General features: G+C 38.0%; 1 protein-coding gene across 1 annotated transcript in view; it reads right to left on the bottom strand.

The window, feature by feature from the left end:
• The window catches only part of Lix1 (limb and CNS expressed 1), a 47786-nt gene extending 23245 nt beyond the window's left edge, over positions 1-24541 (bottom strand). Inside the window, exons 1-2 of the mRNA XM_059272415.1 lie at positions 24460-24541; positions 6867-7030 (exon numbers count right to left, since the gene is read on the bottom strand). Of these exons, the coding sequence (XP_059128398.1) occupies positions 6867-7030; positions 24460-24541 (246 nt within the window). The remainder of the gene's footprint in view (positions 1-6866; positions 7031-24459) is intronic.
• Between the last annotated feature and the right edge of the window lie 1985 nt (positions 24542-26526).

The raw sequence follows: 26526 nt of genomic DNA, 5'->3' as shown, positions 1-26526 counted from the left end.
ATATAACTAACCTTCCTATCTTTGGGTCTCATTAGTTATGACAGGGTGTTTTTCTGTGAAGATTTCTGCCAGGAAATGTCTCCTTTAGGAGTTATTATACTGCACAGTGTGTGATGCATCTGAGTTTAGTTCCAAAGTCAGGGAAAAAAAAAAATCTAAGGATTGTTTCAAACAGAAATATTTAGGATTAAAACATTGGTGGCTGACAATAGTCTTGATTTTGTGCCAGGAACTTCACTTCTATCTAGAGAATGGAATGCTAAGGTGAGGGCTTATTTGACTACTAGCAAAGAAAGAAACATTGCAGTTCCATTTAGTCAACTATGTGATCTGATTAAATATTCTCTCAGTCATGGGAAAAACCTCAATTTCATTAACTGATTTTATTGTGATTTGAATATACTTTTACTTTCTTGGCTTTTGAGAAGACTCATGCAATTTATGAAAGAATAAAACATGTTTTTGTGTCTGATTAGGTAAAGTGTGCTTATCACCTTAAGTAAGTAAAAGAAAACAACATTCCACACTTCTGTTTTCCTTGTACTTAGTACAATGCTTGTAAAAGTAGTTTCCCTAGGTATTTTCATAAGCAATGACTTTGAAAAGCAGAGTGGCAAAAATAATTAAAGGACATTAAGTGTAGAGACAGGGCTTCACTTACACTTTAGCATTGCTGTTCATCACTGAAGGAAGCCATGACAAGAACTCACACAGGGCAGGATCCTGGAGGCAGGATCTGATACAGAAGCCATGGAAAGGAGCTACTTACTGGCTTGCTTCCCATGACTTGATAAGCTTACCGGTCTTGTAGAACCCAGGACCAGCAGCCCAGGGCTGGCATCATCCTCCATGGGCTGGGCCCTCCCCCATTGATCACTAAATGAGAAAATGCCTTACAGCTGGATCTCAAGAAGGCATTTCCTCAGCTGAAGCTCCTTCCTCTGATGACTCTATAGCTTGTGTCAAGTTGACACACAAAACCACCCAGTACAACCAGATATGAGTTAAAAATGATTTGAAGGAGTCAATCAAGAGTCTGCTGGTAGAGATACCAAATGTTTCAACCTCATGTACCTGGAATTATACAACTAGTCTTAGAATCACACTATATTGTTGAACATAGGTGCTTATTTTCTATGAAACACGTTTAACAACAGCCCCTAAATAGTTAGGAAAAATATAATTATCCTAATAAATTAGACATATTTCAAATATGTCAAAATATCACATCAACGCTTTACATTTTTCATTAATCATAATCCATGTATGTAAATAATTGCATAATATAGTACTATACCTAAGGGAAATTTGCTTTTACTAAAGATAAGAATATTATTCTTAATTCCAAATTATCCTAGTCAATTCTATACAGAAGACCAAACCATGAAATTTTTTAAAAAATTGGATCACAAACTTTTTAAATAAAAATATAAAATAAGATATTCAAGTTTTCTTTTGGGTTTAGAAAAAACAGCTGCTGGAACAATGAATGGCTTTCCTTCTGCATTCATAATGAGGGACTGGAAGATGAGTTGGGGCTGTGGTTGTTTTTATGGTAAAATGTAGAAAATGCTTCTGGTTTTCATGGTTGTGATGTATATCAAGAGAAGGATTAACTGCCTAGACAAAAAAAAAAAAAAAAAAAAAAAAAGACATAATGAAAATACACCCAGAATGCACAAAATCTTGTGTAACTTCTGGGGAAAACTTTCATATCAGTAGGTTATTTTGTTTATTGTTTAGATATTTAAAAATAATATCATATTTTCACTTCTCTTTTTTTATACTACAGTAATTTATGAAGGTCTTACAAAAGGAAGGACTGCTCCCTCCCACTCCCATCTCTCTCCCATCTATTTGCATTTTGTTGGGGGAGGACCTTGGTGTCAAAATTAACTGAAAATTTCTTAATTAGTCTTCATGGACACAAGCTTCCCATTTACTCCAATGAGAGGTGCTTTGTATAAAAAACAGTGTTAGCTGGTGACCATCAAAGCCTTGGACAGCTTTCCTTTTATTAGTCAGAAAACTAAAGATCATTCTGAATATTACTGTTTTGAATGAATGAGCATAATTTCTCACAGCTTTCATGAGACTGCTGAAAGCAGAGTAATTAGTTCTGTAACCCAGCCCACACTCCACTTTAGTATTTTGCATTACTTGGCACCACTGGAAGTGATGTCCATGGCGCACCAAGAAGCCTACTCTGGCATAATGATTTCTCCATGCTTCAGCACATGGCCTTGGCGATAATAATCCATCATGAGATGATTTGCAATGCACAGGGGTGGCATTGGGTTATGTGAAAAGGCATAGCAGGAGAAGCACATAGGCTCTTATAGAACAGATGCTGGAAAAACATGGTTAAATGTTATATGGTGAAAAGAACATGTAAGATGGGTTTTGAACTGACAAAGAAACCGTGTAAGATATCATCTCTAAAGAAATTTTTATTCTTTTTTTCTTTCCTGGTTTTTCTTCCCTCAATCATGTTTTGGAGGGACAAATGCATTAAGGGGTGGCCAACCACCCAAACACATTTCAAAATGTATTTGATTCAGGAAGTTCTGGATCTTTTAAAGCAAGGATGTTAACAATCCTCCTGAGAACCTTAAACTATGATGATTTAAACACAAGGAGAAGGAGACTTTGAAATGATCAGAGAAGTCATTCAGAGGCTTCCCTGCTGAGGAGTTTTCATTTTCATTTTTTTTAAGACCACAAGGAGGATGTTGGATCCACCACCTAAGGGAAGTCCTATCATCTGAGTCAAAATTTATGAGACAATAGGAAAATTCATAATTCTCATGGTAGCTTAAACAAAAACAAGAGCACTAAAATTCTTAGATTCATGGTCTCAAGAAGTATTTTTATATGACAAATGCATTCCATTTTAGATAGATTATAATGAGTGCATTTATTGACTGTAAACCTAATGCATGCCTGGGTACAAATACAGTCATCATTGGTTATTCATGGTCATGAGAGTCGAGTGAGAGGAAAGTTATGCACAAATGAAATCCAGAGAGAATGAGGGGCTCCTAGATCAATTATTTCTCATTGATTCACTTCCAGTACTTTAGCCGTAGATATGAACAAGATAATGTTAGTTTATTTCAGGGTTATTGAGCCTTTGTAGCCCTACATGAAAAGTTAAGTGGATATCTTTTCAGATTATTGATTACATAGGAGAGTAAAAACCTTAAGTTATTCTTGAGTTTGTTATTCATTCATTTGAGTATTGATTTAATAAAATTTATTAGGCTATTACTATGTGAAAACAGCAGTGCTTGAGATTATGAGGTTCTTAGGGATATGGGTCCCAGCCCTGAAGCGTCTATATTTTATTGCAGAGAGAAAACACAGGCATACATTACCTTAGCATAAGGTGCTAATAGAGAGCAATTAACTGCTTTGGGAAATCTGAAGAGGTAGTCTGTTTCCAACAGAATATTCAGAGCATATACATGGAAAATACTCTTGTGTGGAGGCCTAGAAAGTAGGGCAGGAGGACTGACTGTTAGGTCACAGTGTGAGTATGGGGATGACTAGAAGAGATCAAGACATGGGGTGTGGGGTAGTTAGGCCAAAGCATCAGTGGCAGGAAAGGGATTCCAGGAGATAAAGCCTGGACGAGAACTGCTAAATAGTTTATTGTTGCAGAGAGATTTAGACTTCAATAAGATAATGGCAACCACTAGTTTTCTTTTCTAGTCAAATTTTTTCTTTGGAAAGATTTTTGGAAAAAAGTTATAAAGATAATATAGTTTCCTACTAGCCAGAAAGTGAGTGATTCATATTTCTGCAGGTTTTTAAATGTTTTAGTTTTATTTTTTTAATCGAGCGTGTGTGTGTGTGTGTGTGTGTGTGTGTGTGTGTGTGTGTGTGTGTGTCTATGTGTATGTGAGTGTAGGTGCTCTCAGAGGCCAGAGATATCAGATCCCACTGGAGATGGAGTTATAGGTGGTTGTGAGCCACTTGATGAGGGTGCCGGGAATTGAATTTATATCCATTGCAATAGCAGTTCCTGCTCTTAATCACCTAGCCCTTTCTACAGACCCCTTGTGGGTTTTTTTTTTAACGTAGTGATTTTTTTTGTAGTATGTTTGTATTATACTCCTATGACTGTATGACTTGTCTTATAAGTATTGAGGCACATACCTTTTCAAAATTTCTATTTTATTTTTTATTAATCAGAAATTCCAAAGACATCTTTCTTGTTTACCTTTCTTTTCTTTCTTTCTTTCTTTCTTTCTTTCTTTCTTTCTTTCTTTCTTTCTTTCCTTCTTTCTAGTTTTTCTAGACAGGGTTTCTCTGTAGACCTGGCTGTCCTGGAACTCACTCTGTAGACCAGACTGGCCTCAAACTCACAGAGATCAGCCTGCCTCTGCTGATTAAAGGTGTGAGCTATCACTGCCCGGATTTATTTTTTTCAAAGACATAGGTTTGGGTTTTGTTAATCAAATTTGCTGGGTTTTGACCCATTTCAATGTCACTGGCCTTAAAGTTTTCCCAAAAGCTACTTGTACACTCGATATATTCAATATATTAAAATCAAAAACAAAAACCAATGTTTAAATGTAGTATCAAAAACAAAAACAAAAAACCTTCAACCTACCTTTTAAACAGAATGTCCTACTCACTCATTCTGTCCACATTTTCTGGAGTCTCTGCTGCTGCCTCTCTTCCTTGGCTAGTAGCTAAAGCTAAAATTGAGATTTTTATCCCAACTTCCCAACTCCCAGCCACATTTAAGTCCTTTTATGTTCTCTGTTGATGACATTGCCTATGCGGCTCTACCACCATAGATGTCCATGACTCACTCACTTTTTGAAGCTCTTGGTCTTAGCTTCATTTAGTTCTAAAGCATCTCCATGCCGCCTCCAGAAAAGTCTTTCAGAAACACATCTGAATGTGCTGTTCACGTTCAGGGTTCTGATTTACCTAGAATAGAACCTGTACCCCTTTGCAAGGTGTGATGGCCAAGTGTCTAAATGCTATCTTCCACAAGTTCTTCCCACACTTACACTTTGATAATCCTAAAAATGCTTGTGGTTTCCTCTTTTGGTGTGCCTTTGCACATGCTATTCCTTATAATGAGAACATTTTATCTTTCCCATCTGGATAAGATACCTTCAACTGTACACCTCAGCTTCAGTTTACATTCCTCAATAACCCCTAACATCTACACTGCATGGCTTTTCTAGCCTGCTTATTAAATTATGCATTTCTTGGGCCAGTGAGATGGCTCAGCTGGTAAAGGTGCTTGCCACTAAATCTGATGACCTGAATTTGAGACCCAGGACTCACATGATGAAAGGAGAAAACTGACTCCCACAAGCTGTTCTCTCACCTTCACATAAGCACATGTATTCACACACGCACGCATACACGCGCGTGTGCGCGCGCACACACACACACACACACAAATATTGTAATGATTTAAAAGTTTTAAAAGCTTAAAAACATTATAAACTTCCCTCACTATACAAAGCAGATATACCAGGCAATAAGATAAAATGGAGTGAAATAATTAATTCAAAGGGAGAATATAGGTAGAAATGAAAATAACACCAAGTATGAAGATAGTTTTAAAAAATTGAGTTCTGTACACCTGTACACAGACATGATAAATGCATACACTGAAAGTTTTCATCTGGGCTTCTAGCTACCAAGGCTCAAAAGGAAACTTGGCTTTGTCTGCATTTCCATATGTTAGAAATGAAGCACCACTGTTAGGTCCTGAATGAGGGGTGGTTTATTGCACTGAAGGAGAACTTACAAAAGGACTGGTAACTTTAGAAGTTCCCTTGCTTGTGCTTGCAGTGACCCTTGAATATAACTCCATAATTACTACAGCTTTTTTTTTACAATGATTTCCTAAGGGTATAGACCATATCCTCAGTGTGCTTGATATTCTCTAGTGACTCGCTGGATAACCAGATGTTGATTGTAATATAGGCCAATGCTTTGCTTCAATATACAATCAGAAATGTCTACATTTACACACAAAGAGAAAAAAGTGTAACAAAATGGATGAGTATTATAATAATGATATTTGGAAAGCCTATAGTCTAGCAGATATATCATGCTAAACACATGGAGAGAGTACTTTCTATGACTTCTGGCCAATCCTGTGGATATTTCCTATCTCAAAGGTGGGAAAAGTTGAAAGGTTAAATACGTTTTTCAGGGGATTACAAGTAGACAGAGGCTGAATCTGGGATAAAGACAAGTACTTGGTCTCTGCTCTCAACTTTTTGCTGTTGCTCTATTCTTTGGTGTGGAGTAGACTAATGGCATTGATTTATGTATTTTATATACATATTTATTTGTTTATTTAGCTAGTTTTGAGACAGTTATTATGTAGCCCTAGCTGGCCTAGAACTCTATGCAAACTGGGCTGACCTTGAACTCGTAGAGATCCACTTGTCACTGCCTCCTCAGTGCTGGATTAAAGGCATATGCTACAAGGATGACCAAATTGATTAATACTTAATTACAACAAAATCATGGTACTGCAGCCTTTCAACTGATAGAAAGGCCCTGATGGAAGGCATTGCCACTGATTTCTAGTTCTATACAATTTTATTCCAAAATTTTTTTGAAGGGAAAGGCAACAGCTATTTTGGAAATGAAAGGCTACACTATAAAAAATTGTTTTCTGTAGAAGTATCAGGGCACATTCCATTATAAACCACTTCTTTCTTTTTTAAATTGGTGCATTTGACTGATTTTTCCAGTATATTTGATAGGCTATTATTCAGCTTTATTTACTATATCCAAGAAAACTCACAGCTATTTTGTGAGAAGGTAACTGCTCTAGCCCAGTTATCTTTTGCTAACAAGGGGCTGGCTGTTCTTACCTGAAAGTTGCCAAAGCAGCTCCCTCCAGGGAGAGTCACGTAGCTCACAAAGGGAGGCCCGGAGGAGGGCATTGACTCATAGACCACCAGGCCTTCACTGGAAAATGTGGCTCTCTGCTGCTGCTTACTTTCCCAAAATTCCTGTAATATTGACACAACATTCACTGCAAAAGACAAGAAATAGCATCAGTTATAAATGTGGGGTTGCTTTCAACTGCGAAGACACTTTAGTTAAGCATATGTAAAGAATGTTAAGATATATAACTTTAACACGTATTTCCTTTGTAAATTACATTTTAATTTATTTTGTGTATGTGTGTGAGTGAGGGGGGGGCATGTACATGTGTTGGCACCTGTATAAAGGTCAGCTTTGGGGAATTGGCTCTCTCTTTTTATTATGTGGTTCCCAGGAATCAAATTCAGGTTGTCAGGCCAAGTGGCTGAGCCATCTGACTGGCCTATGGGTACATTTCTTTATGAATAGGACTCAAGTGGTTTTAGTACCTCAATTCTAACAAGGTTGCAGTATATCAAATTTATTTTATAAATTATATTAATATCAAAATTTAAAATCTGACTATTCATCTCTGAAATTTTGCCTTAGTAGACTTTTCCAGACCTGTGATTATCTATAGCCTGTATCCAATTTCTCAGATTCAAACCTGAAAAGAGAAAGCCACACTGTGAAGTAAAGATGTAAGCAATGTAATATTAATCTGGACTCACTATTCATATGAAATTTAGAAAGGAGGAAACTCTTTTATGTTCCCTCTACCCCAATCTAAAGGAGAATCAAAGGCAATTGTCAAATAAGCAAGAGGCTGGAAAACGCCACGAGTGAAACTAATAACATGGAGTCTTGTGAAGACAAGGTCTGTTAGATGATTTTGGAAAATGCAGGGATGGTGAGGGCCATGTGTTTTAGATTAAATGACCTGTGATAGCCTGCAGAGGTTCCAGATCAAATTAGGCTGGTTTGTTTATCTTGTACTGCAAATTGAATTGGGGAAATTAACGAGGATAATAGAATTGTGGAGTCAAAAGTGACCTTATGAGTCATGTCGGCTCAGCTCTGCCTGACGCAGGAATTCCTGGCCAGCACTGCTTCCAGACAGCTGTCAGTCTTGCCTGTACCTGTATTTGCCACATTTGACACAGCCAGTTTCAATCGCTGATGTTTCTGTGGAAAGGTGAGCTGAAGTCTGCTTTCCTTTAAGATTTTTGCAAGGAATCTACCCGCCTTTCTAGAGAGCTCAGTGTATTTGAAGGCAGCATTAGATAGATATCTGTCAGTTTTGCTTATGGGACATTTGCTCAACTTTGATGTGTGACTAGGACAAAAGGTTCCCTTGAAGTATCATATAGTCTTTACGGTTGGGGCTGGAGATTTGACCAAAGCTTATGGATTTAGAGGCAACAGTCCAAGATTTTTGTTGGAAATTCTCTTTTGTCATGTGTGGGTTGGAGGAAGAGAAGTAAGTACAGCACTGCCCAGTCAAGAAAGAAAGATGGCTTGAGAAGAAAGTGGACACAGAGAAGGGCAGCAAAGGAGATGGAGAAGAAAAGACTAAATGCTGCTGACATCGGTTGTGCAACAGTTGAGTCCAGCTTTGCACAACCCAGCTCCTTGCTTTACAGTGAATTATCTGCAACAATTCACCCACTTTTCTCTTGAGCGCCTTTGAACTGCTCCGTCCTGCTTGCATCTTAAAGTGCAGCGATGCAGGGACTGTGGATTAACTCAGAGACAGAGAGCTTGCCTAGCAAGATGAGGCCCTGGGTTTTCTCCAGCACTGCAATACAGTTTTGTGTGTTTCAAAATGCTGAACATTGACTTTTTCCTGCAGTGTCACAGAATTTGAACTAACAGCAAAAGCACTGTTTCCAAGACGATAAGGCTCTTACACCTTCTCCTTATGTCTCTGATAAGCTCATGATGTGTCAGGAAAGTTCCCAAGTCTCCTAAGGAATTGGATACCTTTGTAGCTTAAAAAACTAGTTTAATATTCAAGTGTCCTGGGAAATATTTGAGAAAAGATAATCTTAACACAGAAAAAAATGGATTAACATGTGTGGAAGGGATTAAGTTGAGAATTGGTGAATATAGAGCTATTAACTTGTTTACAAATTTAAAATAGTGTTTTATACCAGTTAATAAAGCTCAAAGTAGAGATTAGATATTTTTGTGTGTTTAACTGTTTCTGGCCCACATCCTTTTCTCCCTTCCAGTTCTGAGAAGACATAGATTAAGAATCCAGTTTATGTTTCTATATGCAATTGACCCTCTGGATTCATCAAGAGAGATTCTGAATCCTGAAGCCTGAAATGGAAACCAGTGGCCTTTTGCTGCACTAGTCAACAAAGATCATTACCTTCGAGTTCTAAGTTCATCTTTGAATGAGATTGTTCTGATTGGAGTAGGAAACTGAAAACTCATAATTATCTAGGTAGGATACACCCAAGAATTTTGGCCCACATAAATTATTTGAGTTAAAGAGTTTGAAAGTATGAATTCAGATTTCTGCATGAATAAAAAGAACAGCTTTTGAATTTTTCATTATGCAACCATGAAAGATTCCTTTGATGGTACTCCACATGTCATCACCCTGAAAAGTGCAACATATGTGCATGAGCATAGACAATGCATATTTCTATCTGTATCTCCTCTTGTGACTGGAAATCAGGATAAATGGAGTACAAGACAAAGAAGTCCAGTTTTGCTGTTTGCAACTCTAAAGGTCAGTTATATAAGAGGGTGTTCTATTTATAAAACACACACTCTTTTTTTTAGGTAACATCAGTAAGGTTTATAGACTGTTTCAAAGAAAATATGAGAAGAGGATGAGGACTCTTTACATAGTTTAGTCTCTAGATGTCTCAGCCCCAAATCCTGCCCTCCTCATGTTACAAAATAAACTTGAGCTACCAAGTATGTGATACTCATCTCTACATCTAGGGACTCATCTCTGTGTGTGCCTAGCTCTCTAAGAAATAATTCATGCTCTTTCTCCTGGGTGTTGTTTCCTTAGTCATACTCTTGACCTATTTTTTAAATGCTTACTCTTTTGCTTATTGCTTCTCAGCAGCCATAAATGTGCTTGAGACAATGAATGAATAATAAGATAATCAATTAAATACATCACCCAACCTTGGAACTATTTGTGGTTACTGGTTATTGAAATTTTTGTGTTACAGTCAGGCTGCTAGTAAGAATATCCTATGATTGTCTCTGCTTCCCTAATGTTCCTTTTGGTTTTTTGTCACCATAACCTGTCTTCCTTCTATACTAGCCCAGTGAAATACTTTGACAAATATTGCCAGTTCATGATTTTCAGGCCTCGTTTATTTGACTTCTTAGCTAATAGTACATATTTCTATCTGTATCTCCTCTTGTGGCTAGTGGTGGACAGTACACATAGTGTGAACTATGCATGTTGTATTCAGAACCTAGGTTGCAGTGAAGTCATGTGATACAACACAAACAAGCAGTGCTCTGAGCACCCCGGATTCAGTATGCATTTGATTTTAAATTAACTTTTGGTCATTGCATATTCAAAACCCCTTTGCTGTTGCCAATGGTTTTTGCCACCCCCACATTCAGTTAACTTCTCATGGGGTCACCACAGCAGTTTGAGAAGCTGTGGTCTATGACATATTGTTTAAGGGTCTGCATTATTTCTCTCAAAGTTTAGTAAGGTTCCTTTTCCAGTCTCTACTTTCTCTCACTGGACACTAGAACAAAAATGGTTTTATCAACAGCCAGGACAAGTTAATCAGTCACCTGTTGAATCTGGACACTAAACAGGAGGGTGCTAGTGACCCTTGGCTGGACACCTGGAGAAAGCATATGGCGGGGGAGGGTGGGAGGAGGGGTGACTACAAACTAGGCCCTCCGAATGTGGGTGACAATTATGTGGCTTGATCTATTTGTGGGGCCCCTGGCAGTGAGACCAGGATTTATCCCTGGTACATGAACTGGCCTTTTGGAGCCCATTCCCTGTGGTGGGATACTTTGCTCAGCCTTGATGCAGGGGGGAGGGGTTTAGTCCTGCCTCAACTTGGTATGCCAGACTTTGTTGACTCTCCAAGGGAGGCCTTACCTTCTCTGAAGAAAGGATGGAAGGTAGAGTGGGGGTGGAGCGGGAGAAGGGGAGAGAGGGAGAACTGTGGCTGGGATGTAAAATGAAAAAAGAAAAATTTTGAAAGGAAGAAAAGAAGGAAGGGAGAGAGAGAGAGAGAGAGAGAGAGAGAGAGAGAGAGAGAGAGAGAGAGAAAGCACACGGGGACAGCTTGGCTGATGTGGCACTTAACTGATGCAAAGGGATAGAGCTGCCATAGAGAAGTATGAGTCCAATCACACAACTGTTCAGACCACGCAAAGTGTTGTTTAGATTCCAAATGAATGTGATAACTGTGGGATGGTCTGTATGTCAAATGTGTTGCTGATTGGTCAATAATTAAAACACTGATTGGCCAGTAGCCAGACAGGAAGTATAGGCGGGACTAACAGAGAGGAGAATTGAGAGAACAGGAAGGCGGAGGGAGACACTGTCAGCAGCTGCCATGACAAGCAGCATGTGAAGATGCTGGTAAGCCACAAGCCACGTGGCAAGGTATAGATTTATAGAAATGGATTAATTTAAAATATAAGAACAGTTAGCAAGAAGCCTGGCATGGCCATACAGTTTGTAAGCAATATAAGTCTCTGTGTTTACTTGGTTGGGTCTGAGCGGCTGTGGGACTGGCAGGTGACAGAGATTTGTCCTGACTGTGGGCCAGCTGTCTCTGTCTACCCTACAAGACTCCTAAAAGTTGCTTATATCCTTCTCCATTTCTCAGGTAGTAGTATATCCTTCTGAGATCTTTGATGTGGTTAAAGACTAGATACTTACAATTTTCCTTAGTTATAATAAAAGATAAGTTAGATATAAAACCTTAAACTTACAAATATAAGATAGATAGGATCTCTTCTTTAATATTGTAACTGTAATTCTTGCTTGATAATTGTTTTGTTATATGTAATTTTACTATGTTAAAGTTAAAACCTTCCTTTTTAAGAAAAGAAAAGGGGAAGTGCTGTGGGATGGTCTGTATGTCAAGTGTGTTGCTGATTGGTCAGTAAATAAATCACTGATTGGCCATTGGCTAGGCAGGAAGTATAGGCGGGACAAGGAGAAGAATTCTGGGAAGTGGAAGGCTGAGAGAGAGACTGCCTGGAGCCGCCGCCAGGAGAAGGAAGATGTAAGGTACCAGTAAGCCATGAGCCATGTGGCAAAGTAAAGATTAATAGAAATGGGCTAAATATAAGAGTAAGAGCTAGACAGTGACAGGCCTGAGCTAATGGCCAAGCAGTTTAAATAATGTAAGAGTTTGTATGTTTATTTTATAAGTGGGCTCTGAAACTGGCGGGACTTGGTGGCGGGAGCTGGAGAGAAATTCTCCAGCAACATTTATCAAGTCAGACTTGGCTTGACTTTATTCTGGCTAGAAGAATGAAATGTCTTGTGGTAACAATTCATCTAATAAACTATAGTTTTCTGGGATTTAACTTACAGTAGACTCTGGGATCCTGGAAGGAACAAACTCTGGTTCATTCTATTCTGTGCCCTCCTTGGTTTACAACCAAGAGGATAGAATTATCCTCTTACAAACAGTCATCATGTTCATTTGAAATCTAAACAACACTTTGCATGGTCTGAACAGTTGTGTGATTGACTGAATGTATAGGAAGTAAGTGAATTTCACTAATTCCTGGAGAGTTCAGGATAGGAATAGGAACAGGAACAGGAATTGGAGGAATAGGAGAGTTCTGTAATTTGTTTTATATGTGAACTCTAGTGTTACTAAAACAGCATGGCCATCGTGGTAGTAACCTGTTCCAGCTAGAGATGGTGCAATGAGTGCAGAAAGGGAAACCCAGTCAGAACTAGCACCTGACTGATACCTGTGGCCTCACTTGGGCTGTATCTTTACTAACCGGCTTAAAGAAATTGTGAATGGGATGGTGGATACATTTGTCTTGAATTTAATTGATTTATGTAACCAGCATGGAGTGCTCTACTGAAAATATCTTCAGGGATCAGTGGAACAGAACATCCCATTAACAAGCAATTATGCATCCATAGTATATGTGTGACCCTTAACCCTGAAGTACAAAAAATGTTTAAAACAGGTCTCTCAACCCACAGAGATTTACAGTCTGCCTGAAGAAATAATATATTCATTATATATTAGTGAATAATTTATTAGAGCATCAAATTGTAGGATAGAGTGAATGATAATATTTAAAGCATAAAAAAACATGGCATAGTAATTAAATAATTGCAAGGTGAAAAGAAAATGGATGTGGGCTGAGAGTTGTAAGGAAAATCTATGAAGGAGGAGTACCTAAGCTGAGTTCTCCTTAGGAAAATGAGATAGACAGACACTGGGGGAAAGAAGAGAAATTGTACTCTCTGAGAAATAACAGCAGCATTAAATGAAAAAATGAAAAGAAATTTATGCATTTTTAAAAGAATTGCATAAGAAGGTGATAAGACAGTAGATTAGAGACATCTGGGAGCTTCTGGGTTCTTTACAAGTCTAAAATGATCGTCAAGTGCTTGACCATAGGGGAACATGAGTGGTGTAGGAAGACACAGGAGTGGAACTGTGAACATCAGACAAAGACCACATGAAATACAGAAAGGTTTAACCTTAGATTTGTAAAATAAATAATGAATCTTAACATTGGGCAGTAGATAAAATAGTGGGAAAGGGGAGGATGCTCTCCTGCAGGGCTTTAAGCAAGAACAAAGGAAGGCCTCAGACAGACAATCTGATACTCTGCAGAAATGTAGTTTAAGATAGGAGATATATGATCTACACAGTGAGTAGATGCTGGAGAAAGGGCCCTGCACGTCCTAGTTTACTCTCTAGGGCCATGGTTGGGAGCCACCTGAAGAATGAATTTACAAGCTGGGGCATGGTGGCACATGCCTTTAGTCCTAGCACTTGAGGCAGAGGCAGGTCGATCTCTGAGTTTGAGGCCAGCCTGGACTGCAGAGCAAGTTCCAGGATAGCAGGGCTACACAGAAAAACCCTGTCTTGAAAAACAACAAAACAAAACAAACAAACAAAAAAAAAACCAGTGAGTTTACAGTAAAATCCTTCTAGCAGGAAAAGGTCCGGCACTTTCACTTTTATATCTCAAGATCTGAAGGTCTCTACTCATCATGGATAAACAGATGACTGGGATAATTGGTTTGATCCCAGGAAACTGGCTGTGATTTGGATGTAGGTGCAGGGAGCTAGGTTTACATGGTGTGAAATGAGGGCTCTGATGCACAGAGGAAGGTTACATTTGGAAACTGCTGCCATACCTCTAGGAAGAGGAGTAAGATCAGGCTTATGTGAATATAAGCTAGGACAGATACTTCATGGCCAGGCACACAGGATCACACAGTATCTAGGCCTCACCACCCCAACACAGAAGCCTTTGGTTTCACTGCCATGTAACAGCGGGTACGTACTACAAGAAGGCTTAGCTAGCAAAAAGTCCATCCTGGTCTAACCTGTATGGGCTTTAGAGCAAATATGACTCAATATCTTTATTTTCTCCATGCAAGGTAAACTATAAAAAACTGGAAGCTTGGGGGGGGGGCAAGAGGCAAATAATTCCATCTTCTAATTCCTCAGCCAAAGAGGAACATCAGCATTTTTCTTTTCAGTGTTTTTTTAATCATTTGGCTCTGCGTTGGTTTTATTGTGTTTTTCTCTTAGTATTATTTTTCATACCTTCATCCCACATGCTTTTATCCTCCCTCTGTGATTGTTATTTTTCATTGTTAACTCAACTAGACTATAATCATTATGTACCTATACTTCTGTGTGTGCATCTGTGAAGCTGTTTCCAGAAAGGTTTAACTGAAAGGAAAGACAACCTGAATGCAGGTGTCACCATCCCATGGGCTGGGATCCTGGACTGAATAAAAGGAGAAAGTGAGCTGAGCACCAGCGTGTGTCCTTCTCTGCTTACTGATGATGCAATGTGACCAGCTACCACACTCTCCTGCCATCATGCTTTCTCTTTGATGTAGACTCTACCCTAAAAATGTGATCCCAAATAAACCCTTCCTCTGCTTCAGTTGCTTTTCTCAGGTACTTTATCACAGCAATGAAAAAAGTAATAAATTCATTATCTAAAAGAAAATCAGCTGTTGTAACTGCACCAACCAAAGAAGAGCACAGGAAAGGAAGTGGAGTCTGATACCACATCCATGATTCTCATTCTATGAGAGCTTCTCTGGGATGACTTTTATGACTGAGGAGACTTTTTTCCCCCAATCCATAAGCATGAGTTAGTTTTCCATTTATTTGTGTTTTCCTCAACTTCATTATTTCATTATTCAAAAATTTATAACTTTATTTTTATTATATTTTTATTATTTAAAATAATTCTAAATGTAAACATATTTTTAATATATTCTTCCCTTCCCCCATGTCCTTCCAGATCTGAGAAGACATGTTATTGCATAAAGCAAACTTTATTCTTAGTACATACCCTCCCTCACCCTTTTATTACTGCATCCCCACCCTCCCCCAGTACACCTCCTCCATCACTTCAGAAACTCAGAATGCTATATAAATTTCACTTATCTGACATTTCTTCATATGGAATATTTACTATGAACCCTTTGTATAAATTTATCATTAAATATAATTTTCCTCTTGCTTCCTGTTTTATATATGCTTACACTTAGTTTGTAGCCCAGCTAAGTAACCTGAAAGGGCAGTGGAAGTAAATCTTCCCCCTCTCCTATGAAGGAAAGGTGCTGTCAAGAGGGTACATGATTTGGTGAGGACTGAGGTGAAGGAACTCAACTTCTTATAATAATTCAAAATGACCCACCAGCCTGGTGTCCCGTTTGAATCAAGTTGGGGGACAAAGCTGGAGTGAACATGAGGTTCTTTACCCATTGCCCTTGCTAAAGACACTGAACTGCCTGTTGGAGACTGTATCCAAGAAGAGCTGGAGAGTCAGCTCAGTGGTTAAGAGCACTCACTGCTCTTGCAGAGGACCTAGGTTTGGGTCCTAGAACCCATACTGGTGTCTTACAACTGCCTGTAACTCCAGTTCCAGGAGATCCAATGCCCTCATCTGACTTCTGTGTATATCTACATATACATCACATACATACAGACAAGCAGGCACACACATATACGCATACTAAAATAAATTACATTTTTAAAAAAGAAAGAGATAGAACTTTGAAGAAGAAGCCAGATTGTTAGAAAGAATACCATTACTTATATGTGTGTGTATGTAGTATTTATGTACGTATGTAGGAATGGGCATGTAGGAATCTCAAAGCTGAATGCTTCTCTAAGTCAGGAGAGGTTGGACAGAAAATAAAGTCCATGAGAGGTGGGTAGAAAATGAAACAGCAAAAGAGGTTTTTTTCCCTGTAGATTGAAAGGAACCTGGGCCTTTTCTGAGGACAGAGTTTTAAACCAAAAATCAGAGCTTATTACACACACACAAACACACACATGGAAATAATCTATATTACATATAATTTATAACATATAATAAAACATACACATATATGTGGAGAGACAGAGGGAAGGAAGAAGAGAGAGGAGCAAAAGAGTTGTGTTTTCAACTTTTCAATGGAGACATCAATAGGGATATATGTTCTATGTTTTCACATAGGAATTGTGAGATTTTATGTGCTCCACAGATTATAAAGTGTGCTTTATTTGCACCCTGAATGATAGGCACTAACTGATATACATTAAAATGTGCACTGTGTTTTGTCTCTCCATTTATCATTAGGAGGTGGGCAGTTGCTGAGTAATTCAAGTCTGTGCTCCAGAATCAGATAGCCTGGGTTTGAATCCTGTTTGTACCACAATGAGTAGATACCTACCTGATCCAAACTGAAGTTCCTTGTCTGGGAAAAGCAGTGTGTGTCTTAAAAAAAGAAAATGCTCAGAGGAGGGCTCCACACATGCTAAGCACTAGTTTCTTAACTATTGTGATCAGAGATGTTGAAGGAAGACATGATTATATGTTTGCATATTGCATCTTTGAAACTAATTGCTCATAGAGTTCTGGAAACCTTATCATTAAATGCTCTAAAAATAGTATGCATGGCTGAGACTTCTCTCATTAAATACATTGTGATATTTATTGCCCAATACATGAGAATTTCAGAGATTGAAAAGAACAAGCTCTTTTGAGAACATTCACTGGTTAAATCAAAGATTTAGAATAGCCAAAAAAAGAAAAAGTGGATAAAATGTTTCATGTCTCAATATCTCAAGTTATTAGTATCCCAAATTTTCACTTTTTGATGGATAATAAAAGCAATGGATCTGTTGTTAGCAAGAACTACTGAGGAATTAACTTTTATTTTAACTTAATACTTAGTGACTCATATGCCCCAGGAAAGTAAAAATAATATATTTCACAGCCCAGTTCAATCACTTAAAATACCAGTCCTAGAAGAGGCCATTTGTTCACACACATACACACAAAGGATTGTAAAAGTCTGTTATAAGACTACCACAAAAAAAGAGCCAATTTCTTTAATCGTATATCGGGAAAATTTCTAGCTGAGTAAAATATCCCTTGCCAAAAATAATTAAGACAAATTGGAAAGACTGCCATTTACAAATAGATCGTTAAATGGCTTTCAAGATAATTAACATATATTGAAATTGATTCTCTGCTTTTGAACAGATGGATTTATGTTTATAATACTTTAACACCACCTTTAATTAAAATATCTGTTAACAGGTGACATTTTACATAATGTTAAATAGTATTAACTATTCCAGCAACTCAATCATGTAGAGCTTGTTCTTATCAGTGTGATTTCCTAATTTAATTGAGGAAAACAGAAAAAAGACCCTCAAATAATGTAAAGGACAAACTTGTGGTATATTAATTTATCATGCATGCGCAATAGGTTGAAAAATAGGGTGCCTCTGGGTCTTGTGTTTTGTCTGTCCTAGCCCCAGGAACTGACCAGCCATGCAGCTGTCTAGGCATTTGCAATGATCCCTAGCTTTGGCTTTGGCCAGGCCAATGAACTCTTGTGTCCAGCAGCAGTGGGCGGGCCCTGACCCCCTTTCCTTCTGTGTGAAAGTTCTTTTAAGGTAGCCGCACTGGCACAGTGGGACAGGCAGCTGGAGTTCTCTTTGTTCCTAGCAGTGGCACTCTTCAAGGGTTGTGCCCCAGCTCCTTAAGCTGCTGGAAAACTGGCTGGCTTTTGTTTGGTTTTTCTTTCCTTCCTTCACTTCCACCCCCTAATCCAAACATTTCTCTGAATCCTTTGAGTTGTTTTACATAGTTAACTTTGCAGGAGGATCTATAAAAATTTAAAAGTAATATCATTCTTTTTTTGGGGGGGGTACTTTTCACCTTTAGAATTTAAAAGGCTGAATTGTAAATCTTTTTTATGAGAAAAGTTAAATAACATTTATTTTATGTATATTTGCAAGGACAGGGAGAGAAAAGGGAATATGAAAGAACAAAAGGAAGATGCAAAGGCAAATTAAATGAAAAGTCATTGTATGTGTCACACTTAAATAGCAGCAGCAGCATGATAGAATTCACATGTGTGGTTTACATGTGCAGCATGAGTGAGATGATATCATCCAATTTTAAAGGCTGTATAGAATAGAAACCTGATGCAACCTATTTTCCAATTATGGGATATATATCTTCCTCCATGTTCTATTGGGCACTGACATTGCACTGTATTTATGACACTGATGTGAGATAACCAACTGAGGATCAGGCACACAATTCAGGTTTATTAAAATGGTCACATCTATACAAATATGGTTTTAGGTATATAATGTATTTCCCTAGAAACAATGATTTATAGAATGGTTCTTAGTATTTGCCACAGGGTCAGTGTATAAAGCACAAATAGAATTGGGCATAAGAAGAATGCCCTGGTGACTTATAGCTGGAGGCACATTCTGAGGATACATGTAGGTGTGGTAGATTCCGACATTGTGCCAAAGTGGCTCATGGGGTGATTCTGAGCTAGTCATAAGGAGAGCTCGAGGCAGCTCCCTGGCTGAATCGCCTGAGGTGGCTTTCTGTCTTCAGGGCCTCTTTTTTCATGGTTGCTCCTGCTTATTTTGATGTCAACTTCTTCCTAAATGTAGTTATTCTCTGATAATTCTGTCAACTGAAGAATGACTTGGAAGAGTGCTGGGAAGTTTACTTCATCACAAAGGAGAATACCCTAACAGTGTGAAAACTCTTCCCCTCTTCCCCTTCCATGGGGGAGAAAAATTAATCAGTAGTTTAAATATATCTGTCATATACTTCCCAGGTACCTGGACTTGTAGAAGGCATCTGGCATGTGACAAAAGTACAAGGTCTGACTCTGACCTGGGACTTAAAACTAAGCTATAGACAAAACCACCCCAGAGAAATTATAACAGGTAGTTCAGAAACATAGGAGAGAAACTCAGATGAAAAAGCATAGGCCATAAGTGCCAACAGAGTGGTGGGTAAGTGATAGGTTCTCACAGCTGCTCAACAAGATGAGATCGCACTAGGGATCAACTGATTATCATCGCATCAGGGAGAAAAAATAAAGCCAACAAAAATTCAAAACTGTAACATTCCATTGACTCCAGAGAGACAATGGAGAGAACCACAGGGTGGAGTAACTGTCCCTTCTGTTAGCTTTAAACTTTCAATAGGATTCTTTTTCTTTTAAAATAGAATTGTTTTAAATGCCTCTACAGACTAAACTTACATGGGCATTTGAACATCGAGGAAAAGAAATAAAAGCCTTTGGGGTTAAAACTTGAATATAAAATATATTAAATAAAAGTTCTTTTATGAAAGGCTTCTAAAGTTGTCTAACATTTCTTAAATCAATCTGTAGCACATAATCAGTAAAACCGTATCATTTAAACAGAAAGATCATAACTTAGAACCTCACCCTCGGGCAGCTGTATCCTATTATGGGCTGTAACTTAGCACATGAGTTTCAGAAGTTGTTAGAATTGAGTTCAAGCTAACAAATCTCAACTGTTAAAAAATAAAATAAAAAAAATAATAAAAACCTCTGGTGAGATGGGGCAGCAACCTATGAAGAGGCCACAGACTGATCTCATGGGATGATTGTCTATCATATTTTATTTTGATTTGTTAAATGTATTTGCATATGAGAAAAAAGGTATTAGGGCAGATTTGGCCTTTAAGTGACTGAGAAGTCACCTCCCCCCAGTTAAAAGACTTTGAAATAGTTTCTCCTCAGGCTGTCTTTCAATATTAGCTGTCAAATGAACATTTTTTGATAAAAGATAAAAAGAACATCTTTTATACCACTGATAGCTGAGCTGAAGTTCTCATTTTTTTCTCAGTATGAATTCAAATAAAAGTCATTGTATCCTGTTACAAATAAAGTAAGACTGGCATTTGAACGGGTTTCCATAAAACATGTATTTCTAGTTTAATACTAAAAGTATCAAGATTTACTCTATTGCAATTAAGATGGAATCATTGCTCTGTAATGAAATGGTGTTCTTTCAAGGGCAGTTTATATGGTGGAATGCACTGCAGTATGCAAAGGAATTTTATTCCCTTACATCCATCCCTCTCTGTGAAATGTGAAAACTATAAATGTATCATCAAATTTATAGATTTCAAGTAACTGCACTAAAGAGAATGGGACGGAAAAAATACTTGACTCTTGAGGATTTTTGTTCTCCCAGGCCATATACTGCCAGATTCATGATTACTAAGATGTTTTTAATAGCCTTGTAGTCTGGTATGAGTTTTCCAAAGGGTAGAAATGTGCTCTTTGAAGTTAAGTATTCACCTATCTGATATATATAAAACCTTCCATGCAGAGAAATGTTTTTCAAATAAAAAAGTTAATGTACCTCAAATATGTGAGAAATTTGCATCTAACTGAGCAACATTTAACAAAGACTCCATCTTACTTTTTCATCATAGAATATGGAGAAAATACTACTGAAATCTAACATATAACTTCATAAGGTTAACCCAGTAATCTACTAATTCTTGTGGCTGAAATGATAATCAAGATATTATTAAACAATCTCTTGGAGAAAGTTATTTTGATTTGGTCTTCAGCTACTGAAAGTAACATATTCCTAGAGGCTCATTTATCATTTACTAACTTTACATCTTACTTGGTTTGGGAAATGGTTTCCTACTGATAAAAGCTGCAGTTCTTCCCAGCTAAGGTATCAGTAATACGCTTCCAACAGAGTCACACAAAGCCATAAACTTCCACAAATAATTTAAGATCATACCTAACTCCAGTACCTCCTAATGGCCTATGTGTCAGCAAGACTCAACCTACTTCTCCTATTCAGTCTCATTCAATCCATGCCTCTTGTATGGCCTTTCGCCAAGTAGCTTCTCCTCCTCTAAAAACGCTTCCATGTCTGCATCCCTGTCATACTCTGTTCAAATATGATTACTTACTAGGCTCCCTCACCTCCCAGAAAGTTCACTTCTCTTCCCTCTCTGTTTTCCCCACAGACTTTGCCATTACAGCCCTGATAATATGGTAACTGGCACCACTAAAAAGCAGCGTTATATAGTGAATGACTAAAAGTAAGGAGTTGGAAGACATTTGTATCTAGCCTCTATCTCGTACCGTGGTGGGGCTTGGTCAATTTGCCTCCATTCCTTAACTTATAATAACAACACGACAGTACTACAGCAGTATTTGCATTTACTGGCTTGCTATGAAAAAATGTTCCTGGCATATTATCTGTCATACAATGAGGATTTAATATCCTAGCGTCTATAAAATTGATGAAGTAACACCCTAGAAATGGTATGCAAGTATCTTACCTTTTGTAATGTGAAGAATTAGTACCTAGGTTAGTATCTGCTACATAGCCATCTTGAGATCATGCATTAGTTTCTTTTGAGAAAAAGCCAAGGACTGGTCAAACAGTAGCAAACAAAGTACATGCTCCTCAAGAGAGGGCAGGGGCTGCTCTTAAGATAGCTCATCTTTGCATGTGACTCATGACCCATGGAATGAAACTGGATGACACAAAGCTCAGAATGAAAGTCAGCATGGACACATGCCATAATTTCTCTGAAAACAGATTCTGTCTGGTTGAGTGCTGCTATCCAGTGCTGCCTATTACAGAGATGCTCCTGTTGTGGAGAACAGTCTTATGTCAGCCTTCAGAAGCAAATTTCAGATTGGGAGCCCACCTTATCCCAAACCTCTTTCATTTGAATGTCAACTAGGAAGTAAAGAAAAATGCTGTGTGATTCCTTTCCTTTTAAGAAAGAAAATAATACTTTTAAAAATATACAGCTATCGTAGATGAACAACATCTAAACTACAATAGACTTAACATATTGTAAAATGCCATCTGAAGGGCCCTCATGGCTAAGCAATGCATTCAACATTTATTTCCTTAAGTGAATGTAACTATTCCCACATGGAGCTGCCTCAGACTAGAAAATGCTCTGAGTGCTTTTCCTAATCAACTTGAAGAGAAAATTTACCAACTGTTGCTTGTTTGTAAGCAAATCAAAAGCCAACCAAGGGTGGTGAATAACTCGGGGGGCCATTTTTTGCTCTCCATACTGTGTGTCCAAAGAGTGAAGAAAATAGCACTTTGCATTCATAGAACAGGAGTTTAGAAACAACCTGATGTTGTTGTTGTTGTTTTTAATATATATACACTCATTTGTTCAGTTGGGTTGGGTTTTATAATTTTTTTGAAGACCCCTTTCATCTTCCAAGAGAGCAAGGAAGTAATTCTACTTAAATAATTAGCAGTGATGTGTTCAAGCGCACAGCCCTCCCCCCTGGCAGAGACTGGATGGATCATGGCAGAGGAAGAGCCTGGAGTGAGTTAGGAGAACGGGAGACTTTTCAGAACTTGCTAGTTAGGCTGGGGGCAGGGTTTTTTTTGTTTTGTTTTGTTTTCTTCATACTCACTAAGTGAGACAAACAGCTGCGAGTGGCAGTTCATTTCAGGGTAAGTCGACAATGAAAAATGCCAACTTTAGGAATTTTTGTTGTTGTTGTTGCTGTTAGTGAATGAAATATATGAAATGTGACACATTTTTTCCATATGAAAGAATTTCTGTGTGGATTATAATGGTCTCAAAAAAAAAAAAAAAAGAAAAAAGAGAAAACAAACAAACCAAACAGCATTCTTGCAAAAATTTTGGTGACAGACAGTATGCAATTGGAAGAAATTAGTTCAGCTTAAAACCTGGACCATGCAGCCTCACTTTTCCCCCATTTCTTTTTACTGCCTCTAAGCTCCAAATTCTAGATGTAAGTCCTTGCAATTTATCCAAAACTTTGGACATGCCAAAGCCTTTTACCCTTCACTAAGAATTGAATGCATTGTAGGAGACATTCTTTCCCTCCCTTTCACTGAGGAAAACATAACAAGCCAGAATAGACTCCAGGCTAGGCTTGAGGACGGAGTGATTTTTATTATTTCTAACAGAGCTATTGACAAATACTTGAAGGCAATATTAAAAAAAAATAAGAAAGAAAATAGCTTTCATTTTATGCCTTAGAGGATAGATTGGTAACAATTTAATTTCCAAGAGGGAAATTTTATAGAATAACGTGGCCCAATGTTTCTCTTTCTTCATCACACATATGAGAAATATAAGCTACAGGGACATCTGGAGAGGACCATTATTCACTAATCAGAAGGCAAAATCCAAACCACTGATACTTTGATGGAGACAAACATCACTAGAGTCACAAGCTGTAACATATTGCAGGCTAAAAAACATTCCATATGCATTTTCACCTTTTGGGCAGTTCCAAAGCGCAATTCTATTTCAGAAGCCCTTTGTAATCCGACACCCACTGTAGATAAGATACACTGTGAAGATAGTCTGTTTTGCAGCAGCAAGAAATCAAATTGGTTCCAGAAGTGCAGTTATATGACAAATGGTTTAATAGTATTGCTGGAATTGGAAAGCTTGACTGAATTATTTTTCATAATCATTTTAGAAAAAGATTTAAAAATAACTTTGCCATGCCATGTGGGGTGGGGGTGGGGATGTAAGTGAAGTTAAAGGCATCTCATTTTATTGGCTTTATAATTTGTTATTAAAATTTAGGAGCTCAGTAGTGATTTATCATTGAATTTTGTTAGCTACAAGTATTTTTAGATAAAACAGTACTTGATTCAATGTGACTAGTTACGTTATAGAAGATAAAATAGATTAACAACTAGAGATGCTTTTTTTTATTATCATTTCCAAGTTATTTTTAGTTTTCATCACGTTCCAGTCAGCTTTGTGTTATTTAAAAAGCATCTGGAAAAGTTCATTAAGACTTGGCAGGTTTTAGAGTTTAGAAACGGAGTCTTCTACACAGTAGTGTCTTGGCAAAATAACCCAGAGCCTCATGGATGTAGGTAAAATGAAATCATTCTCCTGGTTGAAGTCGGGAACAATTTAAATATCGCTTAGCCCCACAGCACACGACTACAAAGATCTAGCAGAAATCATAGTTAAATAGGATGTGACTAGACACTCAGAACTATTTTCTAAAAAGTCAGAAAAAATATGGTTTTCTCCTTCAGTACTTACAGTCTTTGAAGACCAAAGCCGGGTCTCTGTGAGGCAAGGTTTGGGCAATGATGTGCCTTAGAGATTCCAAGGTTCTGTCCATCTCGAGTCTGCCTGTGCAAGCCTCCTGCACAGTGTCCTCATGCCTGAATTCTTGCAGCTCTGGACTGAATTTGTGCAGTTCATTGATGCACTGGATTACCAAAGAATCCCTTTTAACATCTGCCAATCAGACATTTCCCAGAATCTAAAGACCCTCAGGGCCCTCCTCTCAGGCTTACTTATCTTTGTTGTATTCTGAGCTAATTAGCCTGAAAGGCTGGCTGACAGGCTGGTTCCCATTGCTTCCTCCTGTTAAACACACCCACCTACAGGCTGGCTGGGGAAGCTCACTAATCACGGGAACAGATTTCCTCTCCAACCAGATTTTGCCTGGATCCTGTGCTGCCTGCCCATTTGGGCATTTCTTTTGCCCTTCCATCTTCAAATGTGCTGCCCCAGGAATATAGACTCAAGAAGCATGTTTTTCAAAGCAATTTACTAAATACAAAGGAGAGGCTCCTTGAGACTGCCATCATTGTATAACCACTATAACCAACATAATCTAAATTCCTCTTTGCAAAAAGGGGTATTATAAATATTATGATTGGAATTAGATGATGCCTTATGTATGCATTCAGAATCCTCTCCCCAATGATAGTCACTTCTGGTGAGCAGTACCAAGCAAAACCTGGTGAGCTATTTTATAGCTCGCATGACCACACTTCTTTTTCTATTGGCCCCCAAGACGAATCATTCCTAAGATTGACTTTAATTAATCGTGATATCATTCACTCATAATAATTCATTCTGTTAAAAATCTCAGGGTGAGGGTCTGGAAAAATGGCTCAGTGTGTAATGACCCTTGTTGTAAGTGCAAGAGGACTTGAGTACAACCCCTCAGCACCTATGTAAAATCCAGGCATGGCTACATGTACAGGTAACACTAGTGTAGGGAAGCTGAGACAGGTGGAACCCAGGACCTGTCTACCAGTCAATTTGGCAGAAATAGGGAGTTTCCTATTTACAGAAACACACTGTTTCAATAAAATGAGATGGAGAGTGACAGAAGAAGACATATAGCATCATCCTCTGGCATGTACCTGCATGTACATCTGAGCATATATCACAGATACCACCACCACCACCACCAACAACAACAACAACAATATCACCACCACCACCACCAACAACAACAACAATAATAGCACTACCACCAACACCAACAACAATATCACCACCACCACCACCAACAAAAACAACAGCAACAAGTGACAAGAATTTCTGGAGAGCAAGAGCAAAAAGTAATACCTTTAAAAGAATATAAAAAGTCAATAAAAGAACTCAATAAGTCAGATTTTTTCTATGATCTCTACAGCATCCATAACTATGTGTAAAATAATATTTTGACAAGAGACAAACATGTCATGTGATCACATTGTAATAATAATACCAGAAATAAAAGGACTGATTTTAATGTCTGTAAGTGATTAGTTGTTGAGGAGCTGTGGAAGACTTCTTTGCTTTAAGACTTCTTTTCCCTGACTGCCTGTGTAAGTCTTTTACATAGCACTCACTACAGATTGTTTTCTAATGTACCTTCCAATTTTCACATTCCAATATTATGAAACTAGTCCTTTAAAGACTGTGTATAAAGTGCCTTTCATGTGATAATATTTTCAGCTAGTTATAGAAGGGCGGGCTTAATAAAAGAAAAAAAGAAAAGTATAGCAGTAACTAATTGTTATTATAATTATATAATGACTATTTCCTGGCAAGTTCCTACAGGAAATATAGGCCACCCAAAGAAGAAATTCAAGGTTGTCCCATGGACAAAAAGATTAAATGAAATGACACATAGATTTCTATATACTTCATATGTATGCTTGAACTTAACATGAAGAGACTTACTTTGGGTCACAAAGTATACTTTATATGGCCTGCACTAAATTGTGAGCAAGTGCATGCATGTGAGTGTACGTGTGTGTGTGTGTGTGTGTGTGTGTGTGTGTGTGTGTGTGTGTGTTGCTGAAGATCAAACCCAGAGAT

Source organism: Peromyscus eremicus, chromosome 8b (assembly GCF_949786415.1).
Source record: "Peromyscus eremicus chromosome 8b, PerEre_H2_v1, whole genome shotgun sequence".
Taxonomy (NCBI): Eukaryota; Metazoa; Chordata; class Mammalia; order Rodentia; family Cricetidae; genus Peromyscus; species Peromyscus eremicus.
Note: the sequence above shows the minus strand (reverse complement) of the source record. Positions and strands in the feature narration are given on the sequence as shown.